The 18,817-nt window shown below is 41.5% G+C and overlaps 1 protein-coding gene across 2 annotated transcripts in view; it reads left to right on the top strand.

The window, feature by feature from the left end:
- TMEM260 (transmembrane protein 260) overlaps nucleotides 1-14,474 on the top strand; it is a 68,523-nt gene extending 54,049 nt beyond the window's left edge. For both annotated transcript variants that reach the window (XM_044232457.1, XM_044232456.1), the window contains 4 exons: nucleotides 5,791-5,967; nucleotides 7,448-7,501; nucleotides 9,431-9,521; nucleotides 13,513-14,474. In XM_044232457.1, the coding sequence (XP_044088392.1) occupies nucleotides 5,791-5,967; nucleotides 7,448-7,501; nucleotides 9,431-9,521; nucleotides 13,513-13,767 (577 nt within the window). In that variant the 3' untranslated portion in view covers nucleotides 13,768-14,474. The remainder of the gene's footprint in view (nucleotides 1-5,790; nucleotides 5,968-7,447; nucleotides 7,502-9,430; nucleotides 9,522-13,512) is intronic.
- The last annotated feature ends 4,343 nt before the right edge of the window (nucleotides 14,475-18,817 follow it).

Raw genomic sequence — 18,817 nt, 5'->3', positions numbered from 1 at the left:
CACGGCCCCTGCTCTTGCCGGCTTTCAGGGAGGGTTTCAGGCTGTGCGTGAGGTCTGAAGCAGATAAATTACACGGTCATCTGGGAAGCATGGTAGTGTTGGTATGGACAAAATGTTGGGGACTTAAAGACAAGCTAGGAGTTAGCCAAGCAGGCGGGAGAAGGCTGGTTCAAGGGAAGTGCTTGTGTAAAGTCCTGGAAAGGGCTGGCTGAGCTCTAGGGAAAGTGGGGATGGCCCAGTAAGTGTGGAGCACAGGGCTTAGACAGCTAGGTGAAGGGATGAGTCTAAAGGGAGGGTGGAGTCCAGGTGGTCAAGGGTGTTACCCCATAGCGATGGATGAGGCCTGGCCTCATTATGGAAATGCTGTATGCTCCTTGGAAACTCTAAAAAATACAGATAGGTAAGTGTAAGAGCAGTAACCTCTGTCTTTAAGACAGATGTCATAGTCTTAACATCTTGGTAAACTTTTTGGAATTCGATTCAGTTTTACCATCAATTATGTTCACACAAACGTACCATTCTCACACAGTCATAGTATACTAGCTGGGATCATATTTAGTTGACTGCTCAGTTTCTTTTCACCTGGTATCATGTCAGACACATTTCCCCATGTACTCTAAAAAAATGCCTTGATTACTGTCATTTATTGACTGTTTAATATTCTTATATAGATGCATGATGACTTAACAAATATTCTGTTTTTGGACACTTTTGTTGTTTCTGGACTTTGGCTATTATAATATAACATGGTGATGAACTTTCTGGGCCATCAATTTTTGTTAGTATTTTTGACTAACCAGGGCCTCATGATTAATGGTGCATATTGGTAACATTTTAAAATAAAATTTTTACTTTAAAAAGTAGCATTGTTCATTATAGAAGAAGAAATTATTTTTTAGGGGCACCTGGGTGGCTCGGTCGGCTGGGCAGCTGCCTTCGGCTCAGGTCGTGATCCTGGAGTCCCGGGATCAGGTTCCGCATCGGGCTCCCAGCTCCATGGGTAGTCTGCTTCTTCCCTCTGACTTTCTCCTCTCTCATGCTCTTTCTCACTGTCTCTCTCTCAAATAAATGAACAAAATCTTTAAGAAAAAAAAATTATTTTTTTAAACTAGAAAAAACAGTTCTATCGCTCAGAAATACAAATAAATCAAAAATGCATATTTTCTACATAGTTGAAAGCATAATGCAGAAGAATCCTTTTTTAATAAATACCATAAAACCATTTTTAAATTAATTTATTTATTTTCAGCATAACAGTATTCATTATTTTTTCACCACACCCAGTGCTCCATGCAATCCATAAAACCATTTTTAATGCTTTTTACACACTCTGAATATTTTTAGTAGGTACATGTACTATATTTTAATAATAGAGGAATGGAACTATTAGTAGATATTTAACATGGCCTAATTTTTAACTATGGTAAAATTATAGACTATATTAAATGACTGTGTGTATAGCTTTTCTTTGGAGGGGGTGGAAGTTTGAATTTTTAGGATAGATTGTCAGAAATGAAATTACTAAGTCAGAGGACATGAACAATCAAGAGGCACTTGATAGAGACTTTTTCCCCCAAGCATTGCGCCATCAGTATCATATGAAAGCTCTCTAAATGGGTACTTTTTACAAGGAAGGAAGCTAATATTAACATTTACTATTTTATTTTATTTTAACATGCAGTAAAATTCTATCCTTTTTTTTTTTTTTGACGTAGAGTTCTATGAATTTCAACACGTGTGTACACTTGTGTAAACTCCCACAACAAACAGGATACAGAACAGAGCCATAACCTCAGAAATTCCCTTGTGCTGCTCCTGTGTGGTCACACTGTCCCCAAGGCCTTCACCCCCACCACCATTGGCCTGTTCTCCATTGCTGTCATTATACCTTTTCCAGAATGTCATGTAATGGATTCATGAAGTATGTAACCTTTGAACGCTGATGTATCACACTGAGCATAATGCCTTTGACATCCATCCAAGTTGTGTGTACCAATAGTCTGTTCTTTGTCATTGCTGAGTAGTGTTCCACGGTAGAAGTATATCACAGTGTCTTTATCCATTCACTTGTTGAAAGGCATTTGGGCTGTTTGCAGTTTGGGGATAGAGCTGCTATAAACATTCCTGGACAGGTTTGTGTGTGAATGTGGATGGGATTATTGGATTGTTTCTCTAACTATTGAGTTTTAAGAGTTCTTTATGTATTCTAGGTATAAATTCTTTGTCAAATAATATGATTCATATAGTTTGTAGCTTGACTTTTTATTCTCTTCGAGGTGTCTTTTGCAGATAACAGTTTTTTATTTCAAAGAAATGCAATTATCATTTTTTTCTTTTACAGATTATACTTTTCTCTTTTTTTGGATCATGCTTTTTGGTGTCACATCTAAGAACTTGTTGCCTAATGCTGGGTCACAAAGATTTTCTCATGTTTTCTTTTAGGAGTTTAATAGTTTTATTTTACATTTCAGATCAATGATCTACTTTGAGTGACTTTTCATAAGGGTGGGCAGGGGATTGAGACAGGTTTCTTGGGGGTTTTATATTGTTACTTCTTTTTGGCATATAAATGTCAGATTGTCCTCATATTTGCTGAAAATGCCATTGAAGGGCATTTACATCTTCTCTGTTTTTACAAAAAAAGAATTCTTCTGGGTTTTTTGTTTTAATTTGATTAGTGTTTTCATAGTATTTTTTTATTTTTAATTATAAAATTAATTTTTAATTATTTTTTGAGATTTTTACAGTGTCTTTTGGTAGATTTTTTTAAAAGCAGTTGATCTTGGGAATCACAGTATATGTACCGAACTCTTCACAGTCTACTCAGGATTAATATTTTGCTACTTCAGGTGGAATATAGAAAATTTACTGCCATTTAAGTCCCTTTAACCTCCCCACTTTTGGTTGTGTTGTCATGTATCTTATATCAGACCCGTGATAATTTTTGTTTTTAACTGTCATATGTACATTTTCAAATTTAAGAGAAAAAATAGTCCAAGATATTTATGCAGCTATTTACCAGATATGTTGCCTTTCTTTTGATTCTGATTGTCCAGTTGCCCTTTTGTATCATTTCTCTTTCATCAGAAGATATTCCTGTAGCGTTTCTTTTAGGACAAGATGGTTAACAGTGAACTCTCTTAGTTTTCCTTTACCTGAAAATGTCTTTACTTCTTCCTCATTTTTGAAGAATTCTGGATATGAAGTTCTGAGTTGTTAGTGGGGGGTTTTTTGGTTCCCCCGCTTCCCTCACCAGCATTTCAGAAATGTTATTTTGCATTCTTTTGACCTACATGGTTTCTATTTGGGAAATCCACAGTCATTCAAATTGTTATTCTCTGTGCAATGTATTGTTTTTCTCTGGCTGCTTTGAAGATTATTTGTCTTCAGTTTTTAGCGGTTTGATTATGGTCTGTTGGCATGGATTTGAGTCTAATCTGTTTGGGGTTCACTGAGCTTCTTAAATCTGTAAGAAGGTGTCTTTCACAAAATTTGAGAGCTTTTTAGACATTCTTTCTTTACTTTCTATGCTTTACATTTTTTCTCTTCTCCATCTGGGATTCTGATGATATGAACATCAGACCACAGATACCTGAGACTGTACATTTTTTTTTTTTTTAGTCTTATTGCACTTGGTTTAAATTGTATTATTTCTCTTGATCTGTCTTCAAGTGCCCTACCTGCCAGTTCCCACTTTCTCTCTTTCTCTCTCTTTCTTATCCTCTCTCTCTCTCTCTTCAGACAACATTAAGCCCATCTGGTGAATTTTTAATTTACATCATTGTATTTTTCAGGTCTGTAATTTCCATTTGGTTCCATTTCATATCTTCTATTTCTTTGTTGAGATTTTCTGTTTTTCCATTCATTTCAAGAGTACTTGCCTTTACTTGTTGGTGCATGCTTATAACAGGTGTTTTAAAGGCTTTGTCTGACGATTCTAATATCTGTGTCATCTTGGAAATGACATCTATTGTTTGCATATTCCAATGTGAGTTAAGATTTTCCTGGTTCTTCGTATGCTAAATAATTTTGGGTTGTATCCTAGACATTTTGAATATTTGGGCCTTATTTAAATCCTAAAGAGAATGTTGATTTTGTTTGTTTAGCAGCAGGTAAATCTCAGGCTGCAAGTTCTGACCTGCCTTCTGAGGCCTATAGTTCCAGTGCTGGTTCTGTTTTCAATGTATGTGGAGGGCTATCTAAATCCGTCCCTGTGTATGCTGCCCATTACCCAGTCTGGGACCTGGGTGGCCATCTGACCAGTGGCTCATTTCTCAAAGTCTGTTAACAGTCAGATCCACACATACGGAGCTCAGAGATAAGCCAGGAGTTCATACACAACTTTATGGGATTGCTGTCTTGACCTCCCTCCTTTCTGTCTTGACCCTGGCCCTTCCCCCACCTTGGAGCCTTCTTTCCAGTTCTCTGGTCAGAAAACTGGGACTTTAATTTCCCTCTTCTGCCATGCACTTTCTGTGACTGTCTATGTCTGGGACCAGGCTGCCAGAGAACACAGGGAGGTAAAGAGCAGTGAAGGTTTGCTCCCAGCTTTTGCAACCACAGCTCCTCTGATTAGAGAGACATGTTCCTTTCCCTCTAAATTTTGGGAACCAGAAGGGGAAAGATGGCGAACTCACCACAGGCTTGGTGGAACTTAGAATTCTAGTGTCTCCAAGTCCTCCCATTCCACACATTCTGTCCACGAAGTCTAGTGTGCAGTGGGAGGGACAGGGGAGAGTGTGCTTACTCCGTCTTCCCCAGAACCAGAATTCTCATCTTCGAACACTGTATTTTGTATCAGTTACCTCATTTAATCTTAAATAGCTCTGAAAGGGTTATACCCATTTCACAGATGAGGAGACTAGACAAGGTAGTGAAGTAATGTTCTCCAAATCATAAGGGTCATAAATGGTGGGGAAAAGCCTTAAAATCTATGCCAAAAGTATCTCATTTCAAAGTTCATGAAGTTTTTCCACTTTCAAGTACTTTCTTCTAATATGCTCCCCCGCCCCTCACCATACTTAGTAATAGCTACTCAGGCATACACCATGAATTGGAATGGAGCTATTCAGTTACAGTGAGTTTGAACCAAGCTTATTTAAACCATTTCTATTCCTGATTTTTGCAGGATTCAAAGCTCCTCATACTTTATTCAGTTTAACTAATTTTATTCAGCAAATAATTGTTAAGCATTGTGCTATGTGTGACTCAGAGTTAATTTAGAGATAGAGAGCCTATCCTCAGGTGCTTCTGGGCTACTCGGGGAGATTTGTGAATGCAAACAATAAGTACAATACAGCAATGATAAAAGAGACAAAAAATGAAGGACAGTAGGAATTGAGGAAGGAGACATCTAAGTAGGGAAGTAAATGCAGCTGTATATTTCCACCTGTAAAATGAAAAAAAAAAAAAAAGGTGTCAAAGTGTCTGTTTACTGTGAGACAGGACCACAGAAATGGACACTAACAATGTTTGTCCCCACGTGATTTCTTAATAATGTTATGAACAGATCAGTTTTATCATTTATGTGTGTTAACTTACCCCAGCTCCCCCAGACAGCTTTTTTACACTAATGTAAATTCTAAACAGCCCATATGGGAAAGATTTAAATAAACCAGAATGTTTACACATGGTTTTAACCATGTGTAATGGTTAAATGGTTTTTAACTATTAATGGTTTTTAATGGTTTTTAATGGTTTAAGGAGTCAAAAATCACCCTTCATAAATTATATTTATTAACATTTAGAACTTTGAGTTAAAATGTATGTATATTTTTCTGTTTTCAATAGAAAAAAAACATTTGTTTGCATAGGAATTCATGAAGGTGACCCAACTTGGAAAAAGAACTATTCACTGTGGCCTTGGGGCTCTTGTGACAAATTAGTTCCTTCAGATATTGTATTCAACCCTGAGGAGTGGATTAAACTTACAAGAAATATCTATAACTGGACCGAAGAATATGGAAGGTATGAATGGCAGCTGTGTTTTTCATCAGATCATAGCAGTTTTGTGTGCTTAAAAAACCTACTAAATATTGAGATGCCCATGCACTTTTTAAATTTTTTTAAATTAGTTCTTAATATTGTTATTTGCTGCCCATGCGAATCCTAATAGAGAACGTGTATTTCTTGTCCTCATGTTTAAAGAACAGTAGGGAGATTGGAGGGTAAGGGGGGCTGTGGCTCCCTGACAATTTGGGGCACAGCGTCTTCCACTTCCAGCTCTCATGACGCCATATTGTCTGTCATTCTCTGTCTTGCACCCTCAAAATGGAAGACATCCATTTTAAGGAGTAGAGCTTTGCAAGATACTCTGTGTCCTGTGAGAGTTTGCACAATGCATGAACTTTACTCTGTTTGTTGTTCTTTAGGAATGGCATGTAACTTCTCTCTGGGGGAGATTGGCCCTTGATGAGTAACTTGTTCTTCACAGTTGTTCGTCATTAGCCTCGTTATGTTTTTTGGGGAATGATCTGTCTTCCTGTAAGCATCTCTACAGAACGGACTCTCTCACATGGAAATTGAGTCACCATCGATAGGAATGTGCCTCCCTTGCATATTTTTAAGTTATGAATTATTTAAAGATTTGATAACTATTGCTTATAATTCAGGAACAGGCAAGATGATATGAAAAATGCTACAAAGGGGTTTTGGATCCATTTATGAGCAATCAGACCACATTGCACCAACTAGAGATGGATAAGGAGGTCTCTATCAAAGCACTCAGTGACCATCATGAGGAAAAGTTAGAAAATAATCTATTCTGGGGCACCTGGCTGGTTCAGTCATTGGGGCATATAACTCTTGATCCCAAGGTTGTGAATTTGAGCCCCATGTTGGATATGGAACTCACTTTTTTAAAAAAAGAAAGAATATAACCTTTTCTGCAAACAGCTGGCCAAAGGACAAGTACCCAACACCACTTATGTCCATTCCATCAAAAAAGACACATAATAAGAAAGTTTAATTAAGAGAAAGAAAAATTCAGCAGATGGTTTAGCAAGTGTCCAGTGAGCAGCATCCTGGCTCCAGCAATGATGGTAGCAAAGCCAGGAGTCCCTTCTCTCAGGCTTATCGCCCTGCTTCTCAGCTCTTTGGTTCTTGGCTGCATCCGTAGAGCGACCCAGGCCTCGCCCCGTCCCTGTTGCCCAGCTAGCACTTCTTAAGGAACAGCTGGCTCTTCCGTGCCTCCAGCCTCTTCCCACTAATCCTTAGTCCGCTCCCATGGGGCTCTGGGGCTCATTATGCAGATTAAGAACACATTTACCAAACTTTCAAATTCCTAGCGATCAGATTTTTCTAGGAGAAGTTTATTATTTCCATCCCTATCAGTACTTCAAGATCCAACCTATTGTATTTGCCCTGTGAAATTATAAAACAAAGATTACATGTCCGTAGCAATAAATGTAGCCAGCAGAAAAATGTCACTGTTTTCTTCTAACTGCAGGTTTGATCCATCTTCTTGGGAATCTGTGGCCAACGAAGAGATGTGGCAAGCAAGGTGACTAGCCCACACTTACGTGTTTGCAGTTGGTTTGGGATTCAGTGGTGATAACAAAACAGCATTTGTGAGCATTTTGTTTGAGGCATGGTGCTGATCGCTGTACTTTCATGATCTCATTTTGCCCTCGTAACAACCTATAAAGAGGTTGCTATTATCCCCATTTTACAAAAGGACAAACCAGAGGTTTTACAAAACAGAGGTTTTTGTCCAGAGCCAAATCGCAACATGTGATAGAGTCTGGAACTCCGCTCTGCCTGACTCAGGACTCTGGGCTGCTCCAAGGCTCTCCTGCCTCAACTAAACCAAAGTATAATTGATTGAGGGGAAGTTGGTAAGGCCCTGAATCCCTGGGTAATATGCTAATTATTTAAGCTCTGAGCCAGTACTTCCTAGAGGCCAGACACCATGCCGGGTTTGGAAGCCACACCTGTGAATACAACAGGGTTCTGACCCTCAAGGAGCTCACAGTCCAGTGGAGCAGACGGACTTGTTGAGTGCTGACATGCTGTTGTTCCTCTATGGAGCCCTTCACAGGGACGTTCTGGATGCCGCTGGTTCCTGTCGTTATTTTAAATATTCAGAATACCAGGGCGCCTGGGTGGTGCAATCAATTAGGCATCTGACTCGTGGTTTCAGCTGGGATGGTGATCTCAGGGTGGTGGGATCGAGCCCTAGGTGGGATTCCACCCTCAGTAGGGAATCTGGCTCTCTCCCTCTCCGTCTGCCCCTCCCCACCACTATCTCTCTCTCAGATAAGTAAACCTTTTAAGAAATAAATAAAATACTCAAGATATCTAACACTCACAGACTTTGGCCTAAATACAATATTAAAGTCCTCGGGGTCCCTGGGTGGCTCAATGGTTAAGCCTCTGCCTTTGGCTTAGGTCATGGTCTCAGGGTCCTGGGATCAAGCCCTGAATTGGACTCCCTGCTCAGCTGGGAGCCTATTTCCCTTCTCTCTCTGCCTGCCTCTCTGCCTACTTGTGATCTCTGTCTGTCAAATAAATAAATAAAATCTTTTTTAAAAAGAATTTTTAAAAATATATTAAAAAAATAAAGTCCTCAGTGGAATACCGACAGGGATATCAAGTACATGGGAAGCATTCCTTCAGCAAAGGAAGGGGGCCCTGTCTGAGCCAGAGACTGTGCTTTGCACTGAGGATTGAGTTATGATATTAAGGATTTACATAAGTTTAAAGAGGGTTTTTTTTTTAAAGTCAAGAAATGGAGCTTCAAAATAGCAATTACAAAAATAGTCATACTGCGGTTTAGGCAGCAGTGTTTTTGGAAAAAGTTGGAAGATGGTCTGTTTGCAAGTGATCAGCCTAGTTGTAGGGACAAACACTTGCTTTGAAGAACTGATCAAAGATGCACCGTATGGTTTGCACAATACTTCACTATGACTGAAGGTGGGAAAGCTGGGGAGGAAATCACATAAAAGAAGAAAGCAGGTCATGATCCAGGCAGGTATTGACTTCATGGGTTTGCCAAAGACAGTGTGGATGAAACACATGGTCCAAGAGTCTGACTGCCTTTGAAGAACGAATCACACATGGCATGGGCCCTTGCGATGGGCACTTCGGGGCCGGGCTGACGAACTCACTGCCCCTGTGCCCCTCTTCCCAGCTGCTCTCCCGTGACAGTGATGTACATCTGGGGGAGAATCAATGTATAATCGTGATGAAGAATTTAAGCTTTTTCCTCAAAGCTTTGGCAAGCATTGTGAATGCCGCATGTTGGCAGCGGGGAAAGAAGTTGTTGTTGGTTCTGAGTAAACGTCTGTGACTATGAGAGGAAAAAGTATTCAGTAAAGGGTTTTGTATATTCTCTATCAGTGGGAAGTCAGACAGATGTAGCTTTAAATGTGAAACTTGACAACAGGGTTTTAATGAAGGTTCCTCTCCCTCCCCAAACCCTGACTCCCAGGATGAAAACACCGTTCTTCATCTTTAACCTGGCAGAAACTGCGAACATACCTTCAAGTGTGAAGGCTCAACTCTACACCCACGCGTACAACGTATGTTACACTTTTATGTCCCTAAATATGTTTGGAGGGAAGGTGGTGGTGATTGGAATGGAGAGTTTTTAGTAAAGTTTTTACTTTGTCGTGTCTAGTTTTATTTGATTTGTAAAGCGGTATAAATGGAAAACTACTCGTGTATCACAAATTATGTCTGAAGTAAATGGTGCAGTTGGCCGATGATCCCCCATCCCCAAAGATGTCCGTGTCTTCCTGTGAATGGATGGACCGGCTTACCTGACCGAGGGGACTTTGTACATGTGATTAAGGGTCTTGTGGTGGGAAGATGGTCCTGGATCGTCCAGGTGGACACAGTGTAATCACATGGCCCTTCTAAGAAGGAGGTGAGAAGGTCTGAGGCAGAAAAGGAGAGGTGATAATACAAGTGGAGGGCGGACGGAAAGATTCGAAGGCATCGGGTGGCTGGCCGGGAAGGTGGAGGAAGGGGCCACAAGTCGGGGAGGGCAGGTAGCCTCTGGAAACTACCACGGGCAAAGAAATAGATTCTAGAGCTTCGAGAAAGAACACAGCCCTGCTGGTTTTGGAGAAAACAACAACAACAACAACTTGATTTTATGTATTTTAACCTCCAGAAGTGGAAGATAATACACACATGTTGTTTCAAGCCACTGTGTTGGTGGTGATTTGTTATAACAGCAACAGGAAATACATAGGAAGCAATTGGAACAAGACCCAGCCCCCCGCCAGACAAGTTCTGACAGGTGGCCCTCCATGCAAGCGTCCTGCCCCTCACAGCACTTGAAGCAATAGGTTTGTGGCTGGTTGGGACTTCGTGAGAAAGATAAAGGGTTTTGGAGACTGGCTCTGTGCCGGGACTGTGGCTCCAGGAGGCCAAACTAGCCATCGAGGATGGGGGTCCTTGCTGGTGCGGAACAGGAGGACAGGACTTGCTGTTCCCCAGTCTTAATGAGTCCCTGCTTTTCTGTGATTCATAGCCCTGGGCTCTTGAGACACCGTCAGAGACTGTCTCGGAGCCTACTGTCTAGCAAACAGATGTCCTGGCAAGGGCCAGTGAGACCCAAGCCCTGGAGCCATGTGTGTGAGCAGCCGAGGTGTCTGTGCTACCTCCAGGCTGCTGTGAGGCTGCCCACCCGGCACCAGTTCAGTGCTCGGTCCAAATTGCATGGTGTCCCGTCAGCATGACTCGTTTGACTCCTAAATATTGTGATCATGGGCTCATTGTTTATTTGTGTCCTCATTTACTCACAGAGCTTTTCTTGAGCGCCTAGCCTGTACCCAGTATTGTGGCAAAGATAACCAAGCATTGTCCCTGCTACCCCAAGAGGTAGCAGCCTACAGAGGGAGACAAAAGATAGAGTCCTCAGTTACATTCAGTCTTGCAAGGGACACGCAGGGTTTACAGAGATGCTGTGGGGACAGCAAGCTGTACATGCGTCTCCAGTCCTGGAGCGGGGCTGGTGAGGAAGTGGGGGGAGCCTTCGGAGGAGACGTCCCTGGAGTGTCACCTTGAAAAGGTCAGAAGGAACTGGCCAGACACACGTCAGGTCAGAGTTGTGAGAGGGTAGGTGAGTGAGGACAGTCCACAGGGACAGAGGCAGAACCCTCCGAGGCACCACTCAGGGACAGCAAGGGATGGATTATAGGAGATGACAAGTTAGAGTTCCATCTGGCAGTAGCAAGGTCCAGGTTCAAGGCCAGCTCCACCGTTAAGCTCACCTTTCCAGGCCTCGATTTCTTCTAAAAATGAAGTGGGCTTTAAGCTTTATCAATTATCTCACGTGTCCTTCTCAGGCCATATCCTGTTCATCTCTAATACCCTGTGATTGTGTGAAAAACAAGCAGTATTTAGTGAGGAGAAATCTGAGACTTAACTGTTATTTCATATTCTTATCATTGACCCATCCCATGGTCAATGGCTAGGCCATTCCTGAAGCTAATTCACAGATATATTTTCCCTTTGGGCCTGTAAACTTTACTCTTTTCAGTGGACACAAATCGGTAGGTCTCTTCTGTGTGTATGTCTCCAGATGTGTGACCTTGTTTGCAAGCCAAATAAGGTCAAATACGTGATGGGTCCACACAAATCCACCTCCTGGCACTGGTGTTTCAAGAACATTTTTACTAGGTATAGGACATTTTTGTTGTTTTTTATAGTATTCCACTCAATAGCGTATACAGAACTTTAAGTTTGGGGGACCTAAAGTTCAGGAATAGTGGGGGAGCAGGGAATAGTAGTTATCTTTAGGAATACATTTGATAAATGGGTGTCCCCAGTAAATAGAATAGAGTCTCCCAAGATAAATGTCACAGTAACCCATAGAGGAGGAAATATAATTCCACGGGACGAGAAGTGACCAGCTTCTTAAGATACAGCACATGTGGCTTCATGAGCCACCCCGAATAAGTCGATGGTGTGTCAGTAACAGTGTTCTAGAAACGGGCAGTATGATTGTTCCATAGCTAGAGAATACGTAACGGGGAACACACGACTGAGCCTCTTGTTCTCTTGAGCCACTGGAACAGTGCTCACTGAAGGGCTGGCCTCTGTTTTCAACTCCAGAACCTTGGTAGGTCTTTGAGCACTCGGGAAGGTAAAGAAGCTGCACAGTTCTGAGCTTGTGCTCTGTGCCGGCCAGTGTGCCGTGAGCTTCACACGCGTCCCTCCCCCTTCGAAGGGATGCTTGGGAAGAGAAGCAACAGTAGAGTCAACAGACCGTGAGGAAAGGTAGAGAAATACTGGATATCTGACCAAGAGAATGGAGGCTAGCTTCATAGCTATGATGTCCATCCAAGTTCAAGGTGACTGTTTCCTTTGTTCTGGAGGGAAAGAAGCGAAGGGGAAAACTGCTTTAAAAGCCAGCTTAAAGACCAAAGCTTATTAAATACCAAAATGACACATCGAACATGAATTCTGAGATTTTTCCTGTGGATGCAATTTAAAAGTAGGTTAGGTAGGGATGCATTTATCTGCCCTGGAGTGGAAGTTGGGGCAATAGCTAGTATATTGGGTCCCTTTCCACTGAATGACGTGATGGATACCATTCTAACAGCGGAAGCCTCTGTCCCTGGAGAAAGCATCATTCCTTGTTCCTCGTTCTGTGTGTTCACCGCATCTGTGGCCAACTTCGTGTTCCTGCAGATCCAGCTCCAACTTGCCAATCTCCCAGAAGGCTGTGGAATTTCCAAATAAGCAAGTCTAGTATTCCAATGTGCAGATTTGGATCTACTTTATTTGTTAAATTTTAATGTTCCTCCCTGGAAAACTCAATATCAAAGGCTCAAACTCTGTCCAAATTCCTATGATCTCTGATGTTGCAAAACAAAATTCCTGATTTCTGTGGGCAAAATTTTAACTCTCGAAATTGTAATTATAGGATGCCCTAAAGATTTTTGGTATCTCGCTCTAAGGATGTCTCTTAAATTCTCCTACGCCCAGCCTATTCAATGATGGATTTGTTGGAGCTGGTTTATTGTTGCCATTGTTACTACTGTTGTTTCTAACAAGAGAGAAATTTATGTGAAAGGGAGGGTCAAAATTTAAATTCCTTCCAGTTCTTTTTCTATGCAGTTTTCTTTTCTTTCTTTCTTTTTTTTTTTCTATGCAGTTTTCTAAAGAAAGCTATTTTTTTTCCTCCAACAGCTAAATTTAGAGTTTCAATCTTTCTGCCTGTTGAGTAAATAGCTTTCCATGAATTAGAGCTAAATCCCTTTCCCAGAACATCTTTCTGGAGGAAGAGCATTTTGTCCTGACACAGTGCGTCTTGGGTTCCCTCTGCAACATCCGAAAAACCCCAGAAGCAGTTTCAGATGAAGCACATTTGCCTCCTGCCACCGTAATACTTACAGTCACATTCTTGCATTTTCTGCATGGCCTGGCAATGATTCGATTTTTACTATAGGCTGCTTGGATTTTTCCTCTTGTATGATTAATTACTCTGTGTTTTCTGTGTTTTGAAAAAAAGTCAAGGAATAACGATGGCAAACCAATATCTTTGCTGTTTTTCAGCTTTATAAGGAGATCGTCTCTTTACAAAAGGAACACCCAGTGAATTGGCACAAGAACTACGCCATCGCCTGTGAGCGGATGTTACGTCTTCAGGAAAGAGGTGTAGACCCCGAAGTCTTGTTATCGGAAACCATCAGACACTTCCGTCTCTACACCCAGAAAGCGCGGAATGATCCACAGCTGCCTGATCTTTTCGTTGCTCTAAAGCACCTAAGAAAAGAACTGCAAAGTCTGAGAAATAGGAAAAATGTCTAAGGCAGCAGGATGTGAAAAAGTTGCTCATTGTTCAGCTTTTGGAATTCCAAAGTCCAAAAGGTTTTCCTCTAAGAAAAAAAAGATCTAAAAAAATTTTTTACAAATTCAAGACAGTCATCTCCCAGATCTGGCACAACTGTCCTGTTTCGTTGGGTATTTAAGTGATTGTGATGTGCTATGTATGCAAATTCTGTGTACCCCGTGTCAATTAGCATATCAGTGAGAATCTTCCTGAAAACCTTCCTACTTCCTCAGTCTCTTGCCTAATGACTTTGCTTGATTAGATGCTAGAAGAGAATGGGCTATTTTCACTTACTTTAAATATCGATTGTGAGTCTGTTATTGGGATCAGTGTTGAAAATTGCTTATTGCTTACTGGGATCAGTTTTGAAGATTAAATTCATAAAATAGTAATACCAGACCAAAGACACATTTTTTGTTTCCCAAAAGCGATTTTTTTTTTTTAAAGAGCTAACTTTGCTCTGCTTCAAGTTAAAAATCCTTTTTTTTTTTTTTCCCCTGAGTAGCTATGGTTGTTACATAATCTCACACTTCAAGCTAAACACCAACCCAGTGAACATTCTGAAAAAAGTTGGGAGTTTTATTGTCTTTGACAATTCTCTGAAATGATTAAAAAATAAAGCTAATTTGTTTGCTTTCTTTCGGTTGCATAAAGTGGCAAATAAAAAGGATTTTGTATTTCCTTAGTTAATTTTATATTTATGTTTTACTTCTGTTTGGGCTCGTAAATCCGGGCCCAATAATTAGTAGGCTCCTGCTGCCAAAATGCAAAAAAAAAAGAGAAAAAAGGCGGGGATCAGGGGGGCGGGGGGATGGGGAAGTGGTTCAATAAATTCATTTCTGTTACAAGCATCTTTTATACATATTACTAAAGAGAACATAGTAAGAAATGCAAATAATAGTTCTTTATTTTATTATGACAGTTAATTAATAGCAACCTGTTTTAATGAATAAAGTCACTCCGAGTCCTTCAGCATTTCCTAAGTAGAGGCCAGAATCTGTAGGGATTCTTTTCCCCCCAATTGTATAGCTCCTAGACTCCAAGCGCTATATAGGCCCCTGTATAGAAATGCTCACTAATGAAGAGGGAGGGCTAGAAGCTTGTCTGCATTCAAAGATCACTGGTGAGTCATTCAGCAAGAAAAGGCCCCTTACCAGGAATAGTCACAGTTCCGTGGCATTGTACTAGCAAAAGGGTCTGATCAAAGGTCTCCCGTGGAGCTTGCATGGTTCCCTTTCATACTACGACCATAATTAAAACCACTAATTCTCTTTTAAAATGCTGCAGGATGCCATGTAGGCATCTGTCTGGAGTGTCCTTTGTGATGTCATAAGCTGTTAAGGACCAGTGCCGAGGGCTTTTGAGTGAAATGCCAGTCATGAAGGTGCTTCAAGACAAGGGTGCCTCTCAAAGCTTGACAGGGCCTTGACTGCACAATTCGAGCTGAATTTGCCCCTTGTCAGCTGCCAGTAAATAAATCTCAAAGGGGGAAAAGCTGAAGTTTCATTACCTGATCCATGGGGCTTTGTTGGTTTTGGCATCACACGGGGGAAGCTCTTGCCCCTCCATTCTCTGGATTTGAAGATGTCCATTGGAGCCTGCAGTGCCTGGACAGGGTTCAGAGCGGAACCTTTTGAAGAGTGTCAATAGTTGTAACAGTTCAGCTGTTAGGAAGACAAATAAATGGAGGAGCTCATTAATCCGCTTTTGGCTCTCGGTGCCTTTTGCCCTTTTATCACAGCCTTATTAGGCTCCTACTCATCTTGAACCAGAAAAAAATGAATTGGAGTTGTTGAGTACTAATTGGCAAAGACTTTTCATCATGGGCCAAGAACTTTCACTGACTTGAAAGTAACTTCTCCACAGGGAAGGACCAAAAACCTGGTTTACCTTAAAACAAAAACCTGTTGGATGCGGCGTGGTGGAAAAATGGACGGAAGCCCTGAGAAATCGTCTAAGTTTATCCGTTTGAAAGAAATCGTGTGCGATTCGGATTTCCACTTTTCTTCAAGAGGAAAAGTACGATCAAATTCAAATGAACTTTCCCCGGCCAGGCATTGTTTTTCTCGGTTCAGGAAAGAGATGGCGGGCACCAGTGAGGTGAGGGAGTATCTGGAGATCCGTGGGCATCTGTTCACACGTGGCGTCGGAAGGACCTCACGGAAAGCAACATTGCCTGTTGGTGGCCTTAAGGATGGCAAATGGTGGCCTCTTTCTGAGGATATCTGCCTAGTACGTCTGTGTCTCTGCGGAGGCGCTCCGGACGTCCGTCTGGATGGACGTCCGGTTCCGACTGTGGTCATACAGTGCATAGATTCTTCTGCCTGGTATTTTGTGTGGCAGTGGCTTTGGACCGCTCTCTCTTGAAGAAAGCAATGATATCTATGCGATGGCCCAAAGTAGATAGGGTCATAATTATTCAAATTGCTAAAAACCCTCAGTACCTGCAAAAAACAGCAAGCTGAGCTGAGACTTGGGCACGTCGGGCTTGTTCCCAGATCAACTCTTCTGAAGCATTCTCTCCCTTCTCTTGTGCGCGGTTAAACAAGTTGCTTTCTATTTCTTGCTCTTCCTTTTCCTTGGCTGGTGCACAAGCACCACAAGACCTGACAGAAGGGGGTCTCCTTTAGTCTCACCCCCCGACATGGAAGAGCATGCGAAGGAGGTGACTTCTCATGCAGGATTTGGCCAGGATTTTCCTAGCAATGTCCCCGGAGTGCCACAAGTTGGCAGGACGACAGGAACCCCACAAGGCCAACTTCTGCCTGGACTTTGGCCTGAGAGGCCTTCATGGGCCATTCTTAAGGCCATCAGTAGGCAATCTTGCTTTCTGTGGGAGCCAGCAAAATCACCTGCCTCTCCTGGCGCTGCGGTGCCCTCCTGCCCAGCCCCGAGGCTGGCGCCCGGCCGAGGGTATGCAGGGCAGGACACAGTAGCTCCGTGCCCTCTAACCGCCCCCACCCCCAGCCCCATGCCCACTGATGAGAGCTGGGCTCCCTTCTTATTGTTGAATCCTCTTTTCTTTGTGTTTTTCAGAGGCCCCATTCTTTTAAAAAAATGCTTTTGTCCTATGACCCATAATAAAGCCAAAATAGAAGGGCATCAATTTCTAGTGTACTTTCTTGAGATCGTCTAATAGACAGTGTGAAGTGTTATCTCTGTCCATCTTCCTAGTATCTCCTAATGATAGAACATTGTTTCCTTAGCCTTTCTGATATCTAAATAAAGCCCATTTTGATTGGGTGTTACAATGATTTTTTGATACCCAGCTGATTTCTTCAAGTCATCAGGCTAGGACATATGAAGACTGGTTTTTAAATTTATATTTTAAAAGTTAAACAATGGGAATCCTTAATCATAGTTCCCATCAGTATCCCTTGGAATTTAGAAATGTTAATACTTTAGTATTCAGAAAGAAGAGTTTTAATACCAAAGATTGAAGAAAAAATGGATCCTGTTAGAGCAAATCCTTTTACTCTGTTTTAATGCTAGTATATTTTGTAAATGCACCAACATAGAGTATTACTTGTCTTCTCAGTGGCTCCAAGTCCTGTGGTTAGGTAAAGAAAAGAAATTGCAGCCAAGGAAAAGATTCACACTGCTTTATTCATCCTTTTATTTTGTTGTGGATGCAGAATCATTCTAGAGCTTATACTCACAAACAAATAAGGAACGTTTCCAGGGATTCTGGGAACATCTAAAGGCCAAGATCTTGGCACAGTGTTACCGAGCAAACAGGGAGCTACAGCTTTAGCAGTGATCATATTCGATGAAGACGTCATTGTCAGTACCCTCGAAAGGTCTGTTTGATTTGGATCAGCATAGGACAGTGCAAAAAAAGCCTCAGGAATAACACAATGTGCTTACCTGGATATAGGAAAGCAAACTAATAGGAATATATCTTGAGAAAGGGATTTTTCTGAAAAAAATTCTGATTTGCTCTTCAACACTGTAATGTACATCTGGTGGAAAGGGTATATACGGAAAGGTTAGCTTAGGTCATAGTGCAAAAAGAAAAAAGTTGGGGGTGGAGAAGTGCGTAGAGGTTCCCAAACTATAGATAATAAAAATAATAAAAAATAAAAAATAATTGCGGAATACCACAGTTATTGACCTATAAATGGAAATTTCTGGATCTTTTCCTCAGATCCCAGGTGTTACTGGTTAGGGTTAATTTTCAGTGACATAGGTATTGTGGTGATTTCAGAAAAGTCGAGTTGATAAGGTAGAGAAACTTGCAAGGTGCGGATCAAACACAAAGGCAGATAACTGGCCCGAGTTTCCATCCCAGGGATGGAGCTTCTCCAGTTCCCCAGTAGTCTTGCCTTGTCCATAATTGCTATTAGGTGAGGAGGATGTTAAATAGCATTCTAATGAAAGGTAAATAGAAATCCAAATCTGAGATTTAACCTTCTCATAACTTCAATTGTTATAAACCTGTTTCAGTAATACCAGGGGACAGAAATATAATAGGTGGAGTAGAATCTCTCTATATTCTAGATTACAAACTGATAAATGGATATTATGTCCTGTTTTTGAAAATATGCACACCACAATCATCATCTATGTAGAAGTGTTACCTAAAAAGAGGTAATTTTGTAATGGAACCTGGTAAAGAAGATATTTTGAGATTTTTCTCATCTCAGTGAAATAATCTCAGGATGGTGGAACCATTGGAAATACCCGTCCTACCTGTGCTTGTTGTTTGTTGCCTGTGCAGTGCAAGCCACTGAACCCAAAAAAGAACACTGCTTGGGAAGTGAGACCCAGTTTTCTCATCGTGGGCTAATGGTGGGATGGGACCTACATGGATCACCTGGTACCCTAGATCCTTGAGTATTGTTCGAGACCCAAGAAATCCCAGGGATACCCTGGCATGCCAAGATGCGAACTCAAACACTGCACCAGAGGACCGTCTGGGATCTGAGGACTGGATAAAAGATGCAAGGACTAGAATCTTCTTGCAGTATTGCCCCTCAAAATAGGTTCCGGAAGTGGAAGGAAAACATATAACTCTACCTTTTATTA

This window comes from Neovison vison, chromosome 13 (genome assembly GCF_020171115.1).
Source record: "Neovison vison isolate M4711 chromosome 13, ASM_NN_V1, whole genome shotgun sequence".
NCBI lineage: Eukaryota > Metazoa > Chordata > Mammalia > Carnivora > Mustelidae > Neogale > Neogale vison.
The sequence above is the reverse complement of the archived record's forward strand: the minus strand, read 5'-3'. Positions and strand labels throughout refer to the sequence as shown.